This window comes from Calonectris borealis, chromosome 2 (genome assembly GCF_964195595.1).
Source record: "Calonectris borealis chromosome 2, bCalBor7.hap1.2, whole genome shotgun sequence".
In the NCBI taxonomy this organism is placed as follows: domain Eukaryota; kingdom Metazoa; phylum Chordata; class Aves; order Procellariiformes; family Procellariidae; genus Calonectris; species Calonectris borealis.
In genome coordinates this window covers 42,649,704-42,670,948 of record NC_134313.1, presented here as the reverse complement: position 1 = coordinate 42,670,948, position 21,245 = coordinate 42,649,704, and the positions used below count along the sequence as shown (strand labels likewise).

At 41.3% G+C, this 21,245-nt stretch overlaps 1 protein-coding gene across 1 annotated transcript in view; it reads right to left on the bottom strand.

Annotated features, from left to right (window-relative positions):
- Window positions 1–7,219: 7,219 nt before the first annotated feature.
- The window catches only part of TOX (thymocyte selection associated high mobility group box), a 230,523-nt gene continuing 216,497 nt past the window's right edge, over window positions 7,220–21,245 (bottom strand). The window contains exons 8-9 of the mRNA XM_075141792.1: window positions 11,791–11,942; window positions 7,220–9,488 (exon numbers count right to left, since the gene is read on the bottom strand). Coding sequence (XP_074997893.1) covers window positions 9,452–9,488; window positions 11,791–11,942 — 189 coding nt within the window. The 3' untranslated portion in view covers window positions 7,220–9,451. The remainder of the gene's footprint in view (window positions 9,489–11,790; window positions 11,943–21,245) is intronic.

The window sequence follows — 21,245 nt, the reverse complement described above, 5'->3', positions numbered from 1 at the left end:
TGTGTTAATGAAGAGATTCTGGCGTTTCCCATGTCCTGCTCTGCCTGGTTCCAAATGAGCTCTTTGAATGATAAAGAAAGACCTCACAGAATTAAAATTACTGGCATATGCCCTCCTAACATCCCCTCAGCATGTGCATAGCAGAGCCACATTAATTTCATTGCTGGGGGAATTCCCTACCTCCAGAAATAGGAGTGGATTTGCCTGCAATAGCAATTAGGGTTTCCAGTAGTGAACCCTCTCCAGTTTTCGCACACTGAATGTATTCTCCAAAGTAATGACATCAAGACAAAAAAGGAAGATAAAGGGTCTGCATCATTATGTTTGACAGAACATATATACTACTTTTGCAGAGATTGAAATAATCATAACTAAGCTCTTGGAAAATTGCAAACACGTAAAAGTTGTATGAAAAGATGCATAAATCAAATTTATAAAGTAATTTTAATGCACTTTTTTGGATGTAAATTCTTTTAGAGGACTCATCAACCACATTCTGGTATGAATCTTATTTGATCATAATAATTATGATGATTAAAGTATTAGACACTAGTGAAAACTTCTCCACTTCTGCAAAAAAAAAAGTTAAATCCAAGCCTTGAGGCAAAAAGTTAAAAATAGACATCTTTGTATGAAACCATTTCCACGAATGAAACTAATAGGTTTTTATCTAAACCATCTGGTGGAGGAAAAGCATTAAAATGTAAAGTCACGTATTGAAGCCCCCAAAGACTTCTTTTGAGTGCTATATGTTAAAAAAAAAAAAGAAAAGAAAAGGAAAACTCTGTATCTTTTCCTTCATTTATGTGAGGCCTTGCTCCCCGAAGTCCAAGCTTTAACCAGTCAGCTTTGCTTTGGCAACCAATACACTCCTGCTTGTCTTTGCGTGAAAGTTGCACTCCCAATAATGCGAACTAAATTCATTTCAGGAAAGCGATCAGTGGGTTAGGGTTTATGATTTGCTTGGGAGGTTTATTTTCCCTTAAATAAACCCCTACAGGAAACTCAGATACAAATGACGTTCGCTTTTGCTTTTTCTGTACATGTAAAGCCAGACTGTGAAACCACAGTTTAAAATAGCACAATTTCCTGTAGTACCTGAGGTGTGTAACATGAAGTAACCAGCACAGACTTCCGCACTCCCTTTCCCAATTTGAGGCCAAATAACCGTGATCTGCTGGGCTTTCTTTCTGTCCCATGTGTAGGGGATTTGCTGAGAAACAGAATCACAGACTAGCCTAGACTGGAAGGGATCTCTGGAGGCTTTCTGGTCTACCCTATCCCCACAGCCAAAGCCGGTGCAACTTAGATGGGCACGTTCAGAGCTGTCCAGTCGGGTTTTGAATATTTCCAAGGACAGAGATCCCACAGCCTCTCTGGGCTCCTGTGTCAGTGTTTTCAACCTCCCTCCTGGTGATTTTTTTTCTTAATGTGTAATCAGAATTTCCTCATTGCAACTTGTGTCTGTTGTCTCTTGTCCTTCATGTGCGCTTCCAGAAATATTTGGGTTCTGTCTTCTCTATAAAGACCCACTAGGCAGTTACAGACGGCAGTAAGAGCTCCCCTTGGATTCCTCTCCTTCAGACTAACCAGATCCAGCACTCTCAACCTCTCCACCTGTGCCCTGTGCTCCAGCCCCTGACCATCGGGGTGCCTCCACTGGATTCACTCCAGTATGCCAATGTTTTCCTTGGACTGGGGTCACTTTTGGAATGGCTCCCACCTCTGGGCTCAGGTTCCTTCCCAGTCCAAAGGTGACAGCAGTACAAGAAGACAGGATAGCCTGGCTTTTGATCAAATTGTTCTCAAAAAATTATCTCTTGAGAGTTTAGAAATACTCAGCCTTGAAAATCTATCACCCATGTACTGCAGAAGCATGACCTTCCTGCAAGGACCTCATTGTGCAACTGCTTCCAGCCTGTTTGCAGAGGGCAACTTCTGCGGGGGACTCAGTGGCAGGACAGTCCCATTCAGCTGTCATGACTCTCTCCTTGTAGGTCCTATGAGTCTCCTTGGTGTGCAGATATATGTATATGTATGGTGCTTTGTTAAATCTGGTGCAGAAAGTCAGACAGGTAAAGGACTTTGCTAGGTTCTAGGGAGAAATTCTGCAAACAGAGAGAGAGAAATAAAGATGTTTGAGGGGTATGAACAGTATAGTCAAAATTCCAGTCTCATGAGCTTTGAAATTTTAATCCAAAATTCCAGCAACACGAGACCAGAGATTACTCAGACATCTCTCTCTTATTATTTTAATCTTTTTAAAGTTAGTTTACAGATAAGTTTGAAAATAGCACTCAGCTGTACACATACGACTTGAAAGTGGAAAACCGCTAAAGACAAATAAAACCTGGAAACTTCCCCCTATTTATTATTTGTAAAATCTCACCTGAGTTAAAGCTGTCCTCGTGGATCTGAGCACTGTTTCACAGTTGTTGAACTTCAGTTACGACTAAAGCAGAAGACCGTTTTTGAAAACTCTTTAGATCTCAGCTGCTCTTCCTCTAAATTATTCTGTGTCCCTGGGCACATCACTTACCTTCTTTCATATTCATCTCTTTAACAAAACCATGTAACGCATGCTTGTATGCCAGAGGAGTGGAGAGGCTCAGCTCATTATTTCAGAACTCTGAGCAGAAGTAGGTATCAAAACATGAAGGCTTACTCTACTAATTAGGGCATCAGATAGCCTTATTTATTCAAGTGATGACGTGCTTTTGAATGAACTTTGGAACTTCATGTTGGTATCTAAGCCGTGCTGTATAGATGGCAGGAAAAAATCTCTCTTGCATCTTCAGTATTTAACAATACGACTGCAGTGACGGCATAAACATGGATGCGAGTGTTTCATTGTGAAGAAATCTGGTAACACAAAAGCAGCCTGCAGGCTTTGTGTCTGCAGAGGACTCACATTGCCGCAGTTGCTGTGCTAGCACGGTCAGGTGAATGGCCCCTCTGCCCCCCACCCCCACCCGTATTGGAAAGGCTTTGGCCTTTTTTACTTCCACTGAAACTTGGCACTGTGGGAGCACCAAGGTCAGCATATATGCCGTGCATAGAGCTGGGAAGTTTTTAACACTAGGTAACAAAGTGTGAGAAGCCTGAATATTCACTAGAGGTTTTCTTTTTCTTTCTTTCTTTTTTTTTTTTTTTAAATACTGGAACCATGCAGATCGTAAGGCAAAACTTCTTAGAAAGCTGGTTTAGAGCAGCATCTGAAATGTGTGATTCTTGTAGCCTTCATAGACTTCTGTATTACAAAAAGTGTGCCCAGCCTGTGAAACAGTGGTGCATGGAATATCACCCACTTAGGTGTTTGACTTAGCTAAAGAACATGTTTTACAAAGGTATCCATCCTTGATCTAACATCTTTTTTCAAGTGGTTGTGCATCCACCGTGCTCCTTGGTAAATTCAGAGTTAAAAGGAAAAGTACTTTGTTTCCAGTTTGAAATTTTCTGACCTAAACTTCCAGCCTCTGGACATTGCTATGAGTCCTCTGGTTCTGCCTGCTGTGTGTGCTCGGTATCTGCCGTCCCCATCCTCACTGCTCAGCTGGCGGGCGGTCTGGAAAATGCTGATGTTCTAAGGGTTACTGGATTACAATTGTTCTCTGCAAACAGAATTCACATCTGTTCTGACAACTTATTTCAGCCTGATGCAACTTGAAAAGGTCAAGATTAATCCCAGAAAATCAGACTTCTATTGGAAAGGCCAAATCAACTTTAATTGTAACACATGGCTATTTGTATTGGCGTTTAGCTGCAGCCGTTTATCCTTCTTTCCGTTGGTATTATTTGTTTCTGAGCTAGCTACTAAAGCCTACAATGCAAGCTGAAATGTTTTAAGTAATGTAACAAAAATAACAGCTGACATCTTTCCTTTTACAGGTTTCCCATTCCTTTTACAGGTTTCCATTGACCCAGGGTATTTTGTGTGCATGGCTTTTACGACTTTTGCTTATCAGCAGTCTGGGGAAAAAAATCATAGAAGAAAACGTTGGCTCATTTTTAAAAGATTAATGCTATCTACTGTACTTTCACGCACCCTCCTAGCCTGTTGGCTTTATCCGTCAGAGCCCGGGGGGATGAACCACTCGCTCTGGAGTTCTGCCTCCTACCAAACTGCGATCACGGGCGCTAAGGGGTTTAAAACCCCTTCGCATTACAGGAGTTGCAAGCTGCGGTTTTCTGTGTGGGTGAGGTGACTAACAGCAGCACCCTCCCCGGGGCACGGGGACAGGTTGGCGTGGCACCTCTCTGACCACCCTGCCGGTAGCTGCTATCAGCGCAGCCATCGAGCCGCCAACTGCCATCTGAGCTCTCAGATCCCCTGAAAAGTGACAGGACGAGAGAGACTCATTTGGCAATACTTTGCTCTTGCTGTTTGGCCTGGAGAAAGATACTCAAAGTGGTAAGATTGTTTAGCAACAGCTGGCAAGCACCCGGGTGTGAGCCTGATTTTCAGACATGACAGGCACTTACAGGAATGTTGCCAGATACAGCTGTTTAAAAGCCTTAATAAACAGCAAGTCAATACTAATCTTTGCCAAATTAATCTTTTCCTTGACAGCCCATCAGAGCAATTATGCTCAGACTCGTTGTAAACACACAACTGTCAGAGGGTAAGGATCTTCTCCGCAGTATACTGTGGATTTTTGCACTTGCACACAGCTTGCTTTCCAAATAGGAAGGTTTCCTTTCCTTTTCCTCTTCCTCTCTTTCCTTTTTTTCTCTCCTGTTTTATTTTCTAGCCGATTACATGTTTGCCAGCTTGGTATTAGCCTGAACGAAATTTCTTTGTAAAGTGTCTATCGCAGCAAGCCCTTAATAGAATGTGAAATGATGACAGCGGCAGGATCCATGCAGATGCACATTTGCTAGTGGGTTTCTCTAATTAGGCAGTAACTGTGACAGACTCTGAAATGTTACAAGTCATTGTTCTCACTTGTCCTCTTGTCGGTGGAATAAGAACTACATTTGAGTTGTGATTTAATGTGCTGCTGGGTAATAATAAAATACATGACTCTGCAAAGGAAAGCAAATGCTGTCTGTGAGACCTGACACAAAGCACCTCGTGATCTCTGAGGTGCTCAGCACCTCCTGCAGCACTGCCAGCACACTGCTGTACTCACTAAATAATATTTTATTTAAATGCAAAAGGACTTGAAGACACCAGATAAATAATTAACAGGGCAATGGTTGTATATCTGACTATCTATGTATCTATGTATGTATAAATGTATCTATCTATCTTTCTTTCTATCTATCTATTTATATGTATATCTATACCTATACCTACATATCAATGGGAGTTCGGAGGAGAAACTCCTGGATGGGTGTGCTGGTTTTGGCTGGGATAGAGTTAATTTTCTTCACAGTAGCTAGTATGGGGCTATGTTTTGGATTTGTGCTGGCAACACTGTTGATAACACAGGGATGTTTTGTTACTGCTGAGCAGTGCTTGCACAGCGTCAAGGCCTTTTCTGCTCCTCACCCCACCCCACCAGCGAGGAGGCTGGGGGTGCACAAGAAGCTGGGAGGGGACACGGCCGGGACAGCTGACCCCAACTGACCAAAGGGATATTCCATACCACATGACATCATGCTCAGCACATAAAGCTGGGGGAAGAAGAAGGAAGGGGGGACATTCGGAGTGATGGCGTTTGTCTTCCTGAGTAACCATTACGTGTGATGGAGCCCTGCTTTCCTGGAGATGGCTGAACACCTGCCTGCCGGTGGGAAGCAGTGAATGAATTCCTTGTTTTGCTTTGCTGGTGTGCGCGGCTTTTGCTTTGCTTATTCAACTGTCTTTATCTCAACCCACGAGTTTTCTCTTCTGATTCTCTCCCCCATCCCACTGGGGGGAGTGAGTGAGCGGCTGTGTGGGGCTTAGTTGCCGGCTGGGGTTAAACCACGACAATGGGTTACATACAGCTTTTTAGCTACTTCTCACAGTGTGTGCAAAATAAGGATTTTTGCCTACTCCGTTTCCCCAGAGCACAGAAAGAGATCTCCGTGGATCTGCCATGTTTACAGAATCAGGTAAGAAATAGTCAGATACCTTGGAGATGGTAGTTCAGGTTGAGATGAAGTCTCAGAAGGTTGAGGAAGGTGGTAAGAGCATGTTTTACCTTCCAGTAATGAGCTCTTTTATTGCTGGGTTTTCTGTTTACAGAGGAGCCTCACAGGGAATATTTGGCAGACGCACCACTGGAATCAGGAACTGGTATTTGGTGAGAGAGAGAAGTGGGCACGAATACATTAGGTTTCATTGTGAATGGCTGGGGCCCTCCATGAATACATTACTTACTGCCTGTGGATGAATGTGGGGGGAAAATCCTATAGCAGGTCCCTTCGAAGAGCTTCTTTGGGTCAGAGCAGCAGCTGGACGGGATTTCTGCTCGAACCTCTGTAAGTCTGGCGGTGGAGAGACCGGGACTCATGTTGCCAGAATGAGGCACTCGGAGAGCAGCAGTAAATTCAAAGAGCCTTTCCTTTTCAAAACCTCTGCTTACCTTGGCACAAGCAAAGGGGATTTACATCTTCCCAAGTGCCTATGTTGCCAATCTTGCCTTTTGCCTACCATTTTTTAAAAATCATTAAAAAAAATTTTTTATTTCAATTAATGGAAGACATTATTTCCCTTGGTTTCTATCATTTTGATAAATGTCTTTATCATATTTACTTGCTGTTACTGTGTTGCTTCGATGTGTAGGTTGTTTCGTTCCTTTGTGCTTTCTCATTATCATCATTATGACAGATGGTGACTTGCAACCAGTGACTTGGGTATACGTGTTACTGCGGTGCTTAAGCCACAGCGCTTCAGCGAAGGATGGGGCATACCTTCATGAACTCCAGTGGAGTTTCACTTGCTTACAAAAGGATCTCAACCTTTTAGGCTCCATCTATTGACAATTTGTATCTGTCAATGTGCAGCTGAAAACAAATAGCAGATTGCCCTTGACCAGCAACCATTGCTTTTTCCCAAGGTCGGACATGAAGAACTGACATTTATGCATCGAAGTTGGATCTTTCCTTTGGAACAAAGTGGCTTCAGTATAACCCTGGCCAAAACTGCTGCTCTTCCAGCATAGCTGTCCTGTCCGAACAGAGCCCAGACACAAAACCACACTCAAACTGCCGGACGGGTAAGCTGCTGCACGGTAAACACACTGCGGGCTTCCCTTCTTACGGACGAAGAGACACCGACTAGCCAGAGGTTCATACAGAATAAGTATTTTATTCATGATGTATTTTTTTTATTTACATTAAAGTTTTCTTGTATTTTGAACTCTGCTTGGATACCGAAATTAACAACTTTATGTGACTGCACACCTGCTCTAAAAGAAATGGAGATAACACAGTTCTTTTCCGTAAAAGAAAAAGGAAAACTGCCTGTCAAAATCAAAGCTGATTTTTCTCATCCTCAGTAATTATCTTCTCGCTTTAGAATTAATATGAGTGGAAAATGTAGTTTACTATAATATAATAAATAGAAGACATTGGGTAATTAGTAGTGCTGGTATATTTCTAAAGTACTAAACAGACAAACAATAAACTGTGAATTTAATCACGAGTTCTCATACAGTTTCAAGACAGGAAAATTAGAGGTCTCAGCTACAGTCATTTGAGTAATCACATCTGATCTGCATTATTTATTAGTTATTACATGCCAAGTGATTTTGATTGTACATTGCCTGAAATCATTCCAAAGCAAGCATACCTTTGTTTCTGTTCTGTTTTTAAAGAAAAATCAATGGCATTGCATAATGTGTATTTTATTCGTTGCTTTCTTTATTTCACATAGGAAATACAAATCAGTGGTACTCTCCAGTAATTGGACAGGCATCCAGGATTAAATCCTCCAGAAATGTATTTTCAGAGCTATCCCTGATCCAAAACATTGGCAAAATACCTTCTTTTGGATTTTTTTTATCCTTTTCCCTGTGGCTGTTGAACTTATTTTTCACTTTAGGATTTGTGTATTTGTGATACACTCCCTAATACTCTGTAGGACCTTTCACATGTATAATAAAATGGCTGAAGCATATTTGGTAATATTTGTGTTGGTAATATTTTTATTCCACTTGACTAATTAACCAAAACTGATGAAGTTTCAAGACGAGCATTATGCAGTTTTATTCAGTTAGTTTTGTTGGTTCAAGTCTTAGTTTTGGGCAACTTCCTGCTACAATGCTTTAAAAAGGGAATTACTTAAAATACCTTTTTTTTTTCCTTTACAAACAAAGAAATACAGAAATAAGTATTGGTTACCTTCATTTTCTGCCGGTAAAGCAGGTTTGGTGTTATATATGTCACTGTAAAAACTAAATAAAGTATTCACATCAATTGTGAACAATTTGTGCCAGCAAAAGTTAAAGCGTCAAAGAAACCTCTTTAAAATGCTAACAAATTTACTTACAAACACCTATATTTATTATTTCATAAATAGGCGCAACAGGTTCCATAAAAAAGATTAAATACAGACACAGTATGAAGAAACAATAATACATAGCCATATGTAAAGGTTATAATTTAGCTGTCTCCAATCTGTTTCTGCATCTAATAAAATATCAGGTAAGCATTTGGCAGTTTTATACATAAAAAGGACGTAAATGACATTTACTAATCAGTACGCATAAAGTGATTTTCTTTAAAAAAAAGAAGCTTTTTTTAGGCAGTACAAAATAAATGTGTTTGCTCTTTATCAACATTAGGTTTTTTCCTAGTTTTTTGTGTTTATTTCATGAGACAAAGCCAATATTTTTAATTAATATCATTTGGGGATATTTTACTTTTTTTCTCCAAATACTTTGAAAATATAGAACTATTAGTCAGTTGTTTAAAAATGAAGTAAAAATATGAATGTTTGCCAATTTAACCCTTATTGTGAAATCAATAAACTGGAATGAGCCAGTTTCAATTACAATTAGCTACAAAAACATTCACATTTTATACTCTAGGAGAGTGTAACATAGATGCTATTTACAAACTTGCTATGACTGCTACATCAAGCCATTTAAAAAGTCTTTAGTAGTTTCATATAAACACCCATTATGAAAAACCAATGGAAAATCCAGGACTTTTATCCGAGACATCTACAGTTGCTAAGGCAGTTACTATCGCAGCACTTCACAGCAAAAACCAACATAAAATCTGAATGGTCCAAGTTTCCTTCAGGGAAGAAGAAAAGCAATGTCCGTTAAAGGATCTCAGGGTAGGGGTGGAAAGGAGAAAGAAGAGAAAAAATGAGGGGGGGGAGGGGGGCGAGAAAAAGAAAGAAGCAAGACTATTTTTTCCAGAGTGGGTGACCCACAAGCTCAAATAGTCCTAAGTGCTTAGCAACTTGTATTTCCTAATAAAATGCAGAACTGCCTTGACTGCATAAAGCAATCCATGATGAAAAGACTTCCCTGCATTCCTCAGTGGAAAGGAGAGGTGTTTCAGATTTTCAGGTAAGGTAGAGTGCTTTGTCCCTCTGCATGCCCCTGTTCAAAGAGAAAAAGAACAAATGTGATTTTTGAAAATTTGTCAAATTTTTAGTCCTATTCTTCCAAAAAAAACCCCACAACCCTACTGCATGTCATCAATTCCAAGCATATCATTGAAGTACGGCTGCATTACCATGGTAATAATAAGAAAAATCCTAGTGCCATAGTGGCATGTAGCAACCCGGAGACCACATCTGGCTCTAAACTACACCGGCCTGGGACATGGGCTTAAGCCCTGGTTTGGCATCACCTGCGCTAGTGGGTTGGTAGCACTGACTATCCCTCTCCCACAAACCACATAGGTACAGCTGAGGGTTTAGCGCAGGTCTCGGAACCATGAGCACCCTATATGATGTGGCCACTTTCCTTAGAGGGCAGGAGAGCTTAGTTACATGAACACGGGTGCCAGCAACTGACATCTCTTGCCTATTGTATTTACTAGCGCAGACATAGCCAAAATGTGTTGAGTTGGCAGGTTCACGTAAGCATACGCAAGAGAACACCAGAAGCTTCTGGCAGAGCCAACTAGACCAACTCTCTACTGGACACCAGGCTCTACAGGAGACCTTCCACCAATGCACTGTGTCTAGCACACTTTTACATTCAGTTCTTGCTGGGTTTCAGCTTCAACTGAAGCGTATCAGTTCAGAGCAAAAAGGAGTCATTTACCAGTTTCTAATTCGGAACAGTCTGCAAAAGTCAGGAGAAAATGTATCATTTAAAGCAGAAGAAGCATCACTGATGGGGCTTGGTTCACACTGCAGAGATTTTCTGGGAGGGAGGCTTTACTCTCAATCTCCTGCTTCCTTGCCAGAACCCAGGCACCAGTTCTGTTCTTCCACAACTTTACAGCTTACTTGGTTTGGAGTCTGGGAGCAGCACACTGCCACGCTGCACTGGCAATTTATGCCAATGCTGTAACAGAGATAGGTAAAATCCATGCACACAGATTCACAAAGGCATATCTACACAGGGTATATACAGGGTGTGCTCAGAGGCGGCTTGTGCTGATGGAAGGTTATGCCCAGTGGGCACCTAGAAGGCACTGCTGGCAATGATCGCGCGTTGCTTTTTCCAGAAGAGACCAGGAGTCAAAGCCAGAGGTGGCTATGGCCTGTTTGACAGAGGACAGTCTATTCAGAGCTCAGTTTAAGTGGGTGTAAAAGTCTGTGGGCTGGGTAGGCTCCTACAAGGGCCTGCATCACAGATCAAGACATTATGGTGGTACAGCACAGAAGTGAGACCGTTCTGCTGAACAAGTGGGCAAGTCATGGGGCAACAGCGATAGGTATGGGGGAAAGTGATGCTGCTGTGCAGACTAGTTAGTCTGCCTCAGTGTCAGCAGGTTCTAGTCAAGGTGTTATTCTGAACTAGTAACTAGAAGAAGATTTTTGTTCAGTTCTAGTTTGATTTCCAGAAATAGTTTAAAACAATAATGCAAGTGAAATTCTCAGTTTGAGTAAATGTAATGGGTGAAACTGGTCTTTAGTTCTGCTTTGTGTTCATTTGTCTGGGCTGGATTTGACACTTTGGTAGCAACCAAGAGCTTTTATCTGCCTTTGCCTTAGGGATTCATGCTAAGGTCAAGGGGAGGTCAGGCTGGTGGGCATAGTCACAAGGCACAACATCTATGATTTAAAACTCAAAAGATACCTTCTGTTCAGAGTCTTAAATGTTTCCAGGCAGTTCCTGGGACAGTAACTCCATGGCTCCACAAAAACCACACTGCAGAGGAGTGGGGGGTTTGAAGGGGCTACTAACCTTATGGTAGGGGCACAGAGCTCCCACAGGTATAGTCTTTTGTTTCTGGTTACAGTCATGTGATCTTCATGCCATTCCCTTCCATGTATCTTGTATCCCACACATCACCCCTGCATCTCACTATGTGGGTTTTCATAACCCAAACTAGTTGTTTTCACTGGCAGCAAGCTCTCCTCAGCAATGGAGTACTCGGAGAAAATAGTTCACACCATTTGCCTCTCAAGAAGGAGGTAGTGATCTTAACACTTCTTTCCTACACCTTCTCCCTAAGATTTCAGTTCTGATTTTCTAAGGAATGGAAGTTCTCTAAGACGAAAGTGTATGTCCTGTGAGAAGGTGACAACAATGTCTAATAAACGTATGTATTGAAAACTTCTTCTCGCACAACGGTCTAACTGCTGAATAAATACGGTGCCATCACAGAGGTACTTCTGAAATACCGTAGGGAAACAGGCAACAAAGCCGTTTCCAAATTCTCTCTCAGATACTCGTGTCATGAATGTTGCTCAACACAAGGTGGCATTCACTGGCTGCTTACCCATTACTGCAGTAGTCATTATTCCAGTCCACAGTCTGTGCCGGAGGATTTCTGCACCCTGAACGAACATACTCCATTGCTTGGGTAACAACTTGTGCAGCTGTTGATGTTGGATTGATGATATTCTGATAATCAGGCTGAAGAGTAAATCCCTAGAGGGGAAAGCAAGTACATTACAATGTATGGAAACCAAGCAACAGGTTGGGTGCATTAAAAAAAACCAAACGGTGTGTACTGTGAAATGGTAGAATACTTCTTTTCCAGATATACTTTAGGTTATCAAACTTAAAATAGGAAAGAGTGTGTAAGTGCTTTCTAAGTTTTAAAATCTTTCTTTGGTTTGAGAAATGAAACACTGCCAAATCGTTGTTAGATATTACACAGTCACAGGATGGAACTAAAAGGGACAGAGCAGAAAGAATTCAAAACCAAGAGAACAACTCAATCAGCACTGGGGCAAAAAGGTCTGTTTGCTCCTTAGAGCTTCCATTTAGATTAAACCTAAGGACACACACAAGTCGTTAATTCCCAGAATATGCAACAGAATCTTTTTGAAGCATGTAGGCAGCAGGTGGCTGACTGTTTTATTAGACTACACCTATTCACATATTGTTCTCAAAACCCTTTTTCTTCATTCAGTCACAAAGGGACCATCTGCTGCTTCTTTTATTTGTACTTCTCTCTCAACTAAACAGAAATTCAACCAAAGCTTTTTAACAGTTGTTGGACTAATGTAGTGAAAGTAGCACAGAATAACTTGCTTTTTGAAACCAAGAAGACGAGAAAAAAAAGTGGAAGTTACAAAGAGACATCTAACCTGCTCTCTGAAATATCTGTCATATGAAAAGTCATAATAATTTTTAGCTCTTTTGATATACGAGGATGTTTAAATGCTGTGTTTCAACACCAGGAGAACAATTGAAATTTCAAGGCTGGTGTATCTGGTTCACCCTGTATAAATGTACATCATGTTCCTGTAAAGTTAGACGAACTACATTGGGTAAAAGTATGGGAATGCTGTACAAAAGCAATCGATGTCTGCTGAAAAAAACCAGACCAAACTCCTTCCTGCGGCAAGGGCATACAATTCCCACTCAAGTTAACTGGATGTGTAGCTGCTAAACCAGAACTGAACTTGAACCAGGATACTTAGTTTGAAAATCCACTCCTTCTGGCCAAAGTCCACATACAGAATAGACAGGATTAAAGCTCATACCTTTTAGTTTTAAATTCTAGTGGATTATGTGTGATCACTTCATATACACAGACTTCATTAAGACAAGAATTTTGGGAAGAGCTGTTTTTTTTCTGCATGTTTAAGAACTCAGCCACGCTACCTTTAATCAAGATCAATGAGTATTCTCAGCTTCCGCCTGGCCCCCTCCATCCCCAGAAACGGGCTTCCTTCAAATATAACATGCCACTTCCTTCTTCACATCCCTCTTTCTTGGTGCATTATACTCCATCTCTTCCCCGGAGGTCCCGCAGGTGTTCTGCCCTGCCGTGCCTCTCGGGTACACCATCACCTCACTCCACTCGTCCTGACCGCAGATTCTCGCCTAGGCTGTAAATGAGTGCAACTTTCTTCCATAATCTCTTCCACATGGAGAATATCCCAGGTGACACCTCAGTACCTTAAATGCTCTCTGAAGCTTCACTTTGTCGCTGATGACTCCAAGAAACAGACCGTTAGTAGTGGGCAAGTTCACGAGATGAATTCAGCATCTAGTTGTCATGTAACATATACTGCCCTGCTAATAAGGTAAAATAAACCCCATCTGTGGTGACTATAACCCCCATGCTCTGTACACAGCCTTTTCACCAGGCTCTAAACCTCGCACACCAGGCTGCATAAACAACCCCCATGCCTGCAACGAATCCAAAGGTAATTGAGCAGACTTCCCAATGACTTTAATTGGAGTTTTGTGTAATTAGAAGGCAGAAAAATCAGTTGTGTATATCACCATCATCATTTTTATACAAACCATCACCCACAAGGCCTTTCTAATTTAGCTGTAAGAGGAAACTAGCCACAGAAAAACACCCTATCCCCAGGCACTCAGGTTTACCTTTGGTAGCAAAGCCCCTGAACTATCTCTTATCCATCTGCATGAAACAATAATATATAAAAGAAAAACATTTTATGGGGCCAGTAGCTCCAGCAGTGTTGTAGCGAAGCATGTGAGTGAGCAGGCACAGAGACTTAAGCACTCATCCAGCAAGAAGCGACAGTTCCCCAAATCAGAGGAAGAGACCATCGCTGCAATGACCATCAGTGCAATATCCGTTCCATTTCTTCTGGACTTAGGACAAATAAATATCTTAGATGCGGGAGGATGGTCCTGAGGTTTAAATAATAGCTTGGAACTGGGTGGGGACTTATTCTCATATTTTCTCAGGTTTTCCGTGTGACCACAGCCAAATTGTTTTGGCTTTCTTCCAGCGAAGCATGCGTGCATTTGCGCTTGGACCAAATTGATACCTCTCATGTTAAGGTTGGGATCACGAATGCAAACTTAATTCTCCTATCTGCAAAATAAAGGCTAACACCACTGTCATCTTGCACCTGGCAAGTCTGTTTAGTTTATAACTGCCTGGGATTGGGGCCTGTTTCTTAGGACGTGCTCACGTGATAAATTTTAAGGCGGTGCAGAGGTATCTGAGCCAGGCTCCAGCTCCAGGAGCAGACTGACCCGCGGACCACGCGGGCACACCGGCGGGCAGGGGCCAGCTCCGGGCTCTGCAGACGTGGTCTGAGCGCTGCCGAGAGGCAGCACCAGCACCGAGCCTGGTTGAGGGCTACTGGAATACCAGCAGCAAAAGTAATAATGTGGGTGTTGGAAAGCATGCTTGTTAAGGCAAAGTAATTTAAGAAACCTGAACTCAGTATGAAGGACCAATAAAGTACGGTGATGTTTAAAATGTAAATAATTACTTCCGCTTTTTCATCAACAGAAAAAGCTCTGGAAATATAGATCTGTACAACAGAGGGACACAGCTCTGTACCAGGCTTGTAGTAAATATTTGTGTATTATTTATGTAAGCCCTTAACAAACAATGATGAAATAAAAAGTGCTCAGAAAATGAGTGCTTCGAGGTCTAATTAAACAATGCCGAATGTTTTTGCATTGTAATGCTCAAAAGAAAATCACCAACTGTTTTGCAACATGCCTAGAATTTTCAATTTCATTTTCTTGTTCCAGATTGAAATAAAAATAGGGAACTTGATAAAGATTAATTCGATGTCAGGAGGGACATTTGCTCTTTAATTAGATTTCTGTAGCCCTAGCAGTTTCGTTGTGCCACTGTAGCAAGTCCTAAAAAGCCTGCAGCAGAACTAAACACTGATCCTCATCTCCACACTTTACTGGGAACTAATTTCATTTCCTGCCTGTCTGGAGAGGTATTTTCAACAGGCATCAATGTTTTTGTCTTCACAACTGATTTATTCATCAATCTCAATGTGATATTTTAAACCTTTAAATTACATCCAAATCCTAAAGCATCTGTTTATTACACAAGGAAATTGAAAATCTGTCTGTGTGATATCATACAAAGATTTTTCCTTAAGGTTATAAAGGAAGTTGACAGATATTAATCATTTTTTTTTCTCTTGACCTCATTCGAAGACAAAGTGTAACAAAAAAGGGGAAGAAATCTGGACAAATACAGCAGGTCCCTGAGTTTACTGTATATAATATATACCAGAAAAAATGAGGCTATTATTTTTGGCAGGCTATGCAATCATCTTGCTGTATACATTTATTTTCTAAAGGAAAAGAAATACGCAAAGGTAGACTGAAATGAGTTGTTATTTAAAAAAAAAAAAATAAAATGTGACATACATTAATCTTCTGCTTCTTTGTTATGCATACACTTGCAGCCATGGTTACTAGACATTAAGAATCGAGTTTTGCGTGCTTTACCTGTGAACCGAAGTGGGACAGAGATTTTAATGGGACTCACCATCCCATCCAATGAAGGATTTTAAGCAGGGAAGGAGATGCTTCCAGTGGGGCTACGTAAAAGGGTTCCTTAAGGAGGACTGGGCATATCTGGGAGGGAGTGAACTCTTGGTCTCACCACTCTCCACACAAAACAGCACAGTACCACAGGCTGGAGAGGAGGGTATGCTCAGAAAGAAGCACAAGTGTCTGTTTGAGTAGAGAAAGGAAAGAACAACTGCAAGAGAAAACAGGCTGCAGGCTTCAGATGCCGTTTTAGCCTAAACTTTGGAGAAATCCTGCTGATTTGAATGACAAAGGTTAAGATTCAGATCACCTGATCCCAACTAAGTAAAAATTAAACATCATGTCAAACCTAAGAAACAGACTGGAGAGAAGCAACTCTGTATCAGTTAAAAAATAATAAAGTGATAAGATGCTCACATGAGCATTTAATGAAAGAAAAATCGCACTCTTCTGATCTACTGGGATTCTTTCAGTGTCTCAAAAGTGGAGGAAAGAAAAGCTGCTACACAATGGATTTAGACTTTAACAAAGTAAAATTTTAACACGGCTCCTGTTAAGAATATTTAAGAAAAATACAGTATATTTCAGAATTAGAAGTTAAATATCATCAAAATCAGGATCTAATTAAATCTAAGTATGAGAATAGAACTAAATGGTCATTTTTGACAGTGTAAAGGATTAACATTGTAAAGGAGCACCCCAAAGGTCTACAGTAGTGCCCATTATTTAATTTATTCATTAACTGTTTTGGAACAGAAAGGAATAGAGACAAAATAGTCTACTTTGCAGAAGTTACAAAAAATACTTAGATAACTCAAACTAGAGAAGATTGTTCAAAAGAAATTAAAAAATATTTATTGTTAGGCATATGACCAAAATGCTAATACCTCAATTTTACTTTGCCTTGTGCATTTCAGAACAATTTGGATGCATTGCATCAGTTGCATACTCCACAGAATTAATTGATTTTAAAAATAACAGAAATTGTGCAGTCACTGAGGATTTTTGGCCACCAACACCCCTGATCTTCTTGATGTTCTGTAGTCTTTGTGGACTCCCGGAGGAGACTGCCCTTCTCCAGCTGGCAGCCTCTCTCGGTTTGGCAGCTGCACACATGCAGGCAAGGGCTGCTGGAAGTGGAGGAGGACGTGCTGTTCCCTGCGGAGCTGATGAAGATCAGCCCATTGTCCTGGCAGCAGTCAGGGCAGAACTCTCTCCCCAGGTCAGCACTTCTTATCCGTCCCTCCTCGAAGTTACGCACAGTAGAAGAGTTGGTGGATTTCACGCACAGTGGTTTTGAAGAACTACGTTCCTGCCTGCCAGGACTGAAACCTGGATCTTTATGTGATTTTTCTTGGAGCTGGCAGTCCTTCAGACATACTACAAGACGGTCTTTGATAAGAAACTATCCTCCCTTTCCTGGAGAAAATGAGTGACCAAATCTCCCAGAGCCACAGTGTTAAAGCAGGGGTTCCCAGAGCCTGCTACCATTGAGCATCACACTAGTAAACCACGAACAATATCAAAGCTGGATCTTGGGAAAAAAAGGAAAAAAAAAAAAGAACCCACCATCGGTGGGATCTGTGACTGCTGCTTCTAACAGCGCAGCTGTCTGTCTGCAATGGTGGTGCCCATCCAGGTGAGCCTGCAAACGCCTGTGATAGAAGACTGCCAGGAAGCTGTTGACAGACTTACCCCTCTCTTGCCTATTAAGCTTCACACTGCAGTGTGACGTGAGAAAATTTACCTAATTTCTTCCTAAAGTGTATTAGTCTGTTTGGTATGAGCGGTGGTGGTGTTTTTGAAAAGGAAAATGTCTCCTGTTGCAAGTCATGCTGTAGGGAGCAGGACGTTAATTAGTTTCTGTTCTTGCTCATTACATATATTGGATGCCCGCTGGAGTCTTTGGAAAAGGCTTAGGGTGGCCACACCTTTAGCATGGAGGAAATCAAACAGCTGAGGGAAGAGGAACTGAAAAAAAGTTGAATTAAATGCAACTATCGCTTCTGCTTTATCAGACTACATATTCTCTACGCTGGTTTTGGCTGGGATAGAGTTAATTTCCTTCATAGTAGCCAGTATGGGGCTATATTTTGGATTTGTGCTGAAAACAGTGTTGATAACACAGGGATGTTTCAGTTACTGCTGAGCAGTGCTTGCACAGCGTCAAGGCCTTTTCTGCTCCTCACCCCACCCCACCAGCGAGGAGGCTGGGGGTGCACAAAAAGTTGGGAGGGGACACAGCCGGGACAGCTGACCCCAACTGACCAAAGGGATATTCCATACCATATGACGTCATGCTCAGCATATAAAGCTGGAGGAAGAAGAAGGAAGGGGGGACATTCAGAGTGATGGCGTTTGTCTTCCCAAGTAACCATTACGCATGATGGAGCCCTGCTTTCCTGGAGATGGCTGAACACCTGCCTGCCGGTGGGAAGCAGTGAAGTAATTCCTTGTTTTGCTTTGCTGGTGTGCGCGGCTTTTGCTTTGCCTATTAAACTGTCTTTATCTCAACCCACGAGTTTTCTCTCTTTTACCCTTCAATTCTCTCCCCCATCCCACCTGGGGGAGTGAGTGAGCGGTTGCATGGGGTCGGCTGCGTCGGCTGGGGTTAAACCACGACATTCTCCCATTCTTCTTGGCTGTCTTTTTATGAGGCGGAGTGGTCTGCGCCATGCTGCTGGGGACTGAACCTCATATCCCGAGTCCTCCCTCCCTCCTCACCATGGGCCGGACATGTAGGGTGGTGCTACGCCTCTTCTCTGTCCTTATTGCTGTTGACTCAGCGCTGCTGTAATCGTTTGGAGGGCTCGCTTTTTTCCCCAGTATGTCTTTTCCTCCTTAGCATGCCCTGTGATCAGCAGAGTGTTTGCTCAATTTTGAGCAGAGGGGAGAGCAGAGTCTTTTTGACAACTGAGTCAGAAGGAAGCCTTTACTTTCAAGTTATGGTTTCCTGAATTCTTGCTACATGCCTCCTGGTGGCCAGCTTGTCCTCTGTGCTCTAATGCCATACAAAATCCTGGGGATAGTGTTTTCTAACATTTCTTGAGAATGTCTAGAAAGAGTTATACCTAAGAGACTAGACAGGATACCAGTGTTCTGCTCCGGCATGGCAAATCATGGTGTTGTTAGTACACCTATTGCCCTAAAATTTAACATAATTTTTGCTCTGTCTTTGCCAACATCACTTTTTAAAGGAAATGGATTCTTCATTTAAACTCAATTCACAAACTGTGTAAAATGTTGTATGCTAAAAAATAAAATAAAAAAAAATTACAAATATTCCAAATTGAAATTCCATAGATTTTCCAGAGCTCAAAAGTTGTATTACTTTGAAACAAAAGCAGGAGCGTAAGAAATATAAACTGGCTTGTAGATATTCACAGTGCTTAAAGAAAAATGTAGTTAAGATTGGCAGTGTAGCATTTCAACAGGTAATAAGCACCTGTCACCTTGAGTGAAGCTCAGAAATATCTCGTCATGGTATCTTCATTATAAGCATCAGCCTTTCTGACTAAGGAATATGAGTTGATAAAAAGTATTTCAGCTAACCTTTCATGAGTTTAACAATGGCGAGCAGAAACACAGAGGTACAGCATTTTTTACTTTAATGTACTCGTACTTAGTAAAGCAAAAGACTCATGATGGTACAGGTCATATTGACATATTGACTTCTAGACACCTGTTTTCTATAACCTAGTGCCCTGCATTTTCTCTCAAGCTAGAAATAACTCAGCTGCATGCCACACATCTCACAGATGAGTGAAAGTACTCTCAAGTCATTGACACGCACACCATATGCTGCAAGCGTGCAACTTGGTAAAATAAAACATCAGAAGATTCATATTATCTTACCTTTTTTGTAGTATGTAATGGTTTGGAATAATGCCATACAGTAATGATAATGTTGTATGTATATATATATATGTAAGTGTCTAACATCTGCATTACATCTTTTGCTAGCCCCTACTGTACTATTAATTCAATAAATAAAGCCAGATTTTCAAATCTGTTCAGTAAATTCTGCCTATCAATAGTTCTGGAAAAGACATAAGGGGTTTGATCTTCTATACCTCTGCATTGGACAAGTAATGTGCAAGTGACACTGAACTTGGTAAACAATCTGAACTTGGAAGACTGAATCACTTTGCAATAAAAACTCGCTGAAATATAACTACAGAATCTCAACAGGCTGCTGTCACAGATGTCGTTTTTCATGTTTGGTAAATGAACCAGGCTATTGCATTCAGTCTCTGTCCATTGCTTTGTCTCTCGTTGCTCTGAGCCTTCAGGTTCAACCAGGATTGCATCAGGCTTAGGATCTCTAGGCAGACCCTCCTGGCTCACCTGTCTAGGGCTTCCCCTAGCTAATTCCTGCTGCCCAGGCTTGGGGTTAACTCCTGAATTTCTCTGAGACTTGAGCATGGGCTGTCCCAGGACACTCACACCAGGACACTGGTTTTCTGACTAATAGGAAAACCTTCAGGAATACATGACAGTAAAAGACTCCACATCTGTGTGGTCATAAGTCTATTGAGTCTGCTTACTCTGATGGTGAAAAATAAACTGGACTATGAAAAAGCTGTAAACACTTTACAAATTTTCCTTCCTGTCTGATTATTCCAAATCACTCTTGAGACTAAGATCAAAGTCTGAAAAAATCCAGATCATCCTGAACACACCTTGGATTTACCTTCTGAACAACTAAATTTATCAGTCCAGATTGCTTTCAACTCTTCTTTTTTTTGTCCTGCTTTGGAAATTTTTTTTCCCTGTTAAATTATTCTCCCAGCTAGAAGCTATGTTTTGTGTTCAGGTATTCCCATCTCTAAAGACCAATCTTGAGATGAAACGTTTCCGGCTTGGAAAGCAAATGCAAATGCCTTGTTAGCAAAGGTGAATTTATAGAGATATTCAAAACATGCAGCAAGTTCATGACTATGTATTATCATCCAGAACTGACAAGTTTTGTGTATACAAATTTTGTAGAATCTTGCAACTCCATCCAAAAAATTTTCATTCTAATGCTTCTTTGCAAAGCAAGATCTTATTATTGACAGTCAGATCTCATCCAACACAAAAGGAAATTTTCTCTCCTGAAATCAGCAGAGTTAATCTGCTCTAACCCTCCATAGGCCTGGGCCCAAAAATCACAATACTATGGTTGGCCTGCATTCATTCAGAACTCCTAGGAAATATATTGAGAATCAACTATCTAAAACACTGAGAGTGAAAAAAAATAAAAGCCACCATATTGGGATATTGGGGACAGCCCACTTATTTCCAGTAAAAAAAAAGGTATGTCTATCTAGCAAAATGAAGTTATGAATGCAGCATAAACTAACATACTCGTGTTCACTTAATCTAGCATGTTTAACACAACCTGTGTTGCTTCATGTTGCCTCTGACTGTTCCACGTCACAGTCAGCACAAGAGTAACAGCACATGCTACAATCATATCTTTTTCTAGACATGCCTGCCTTT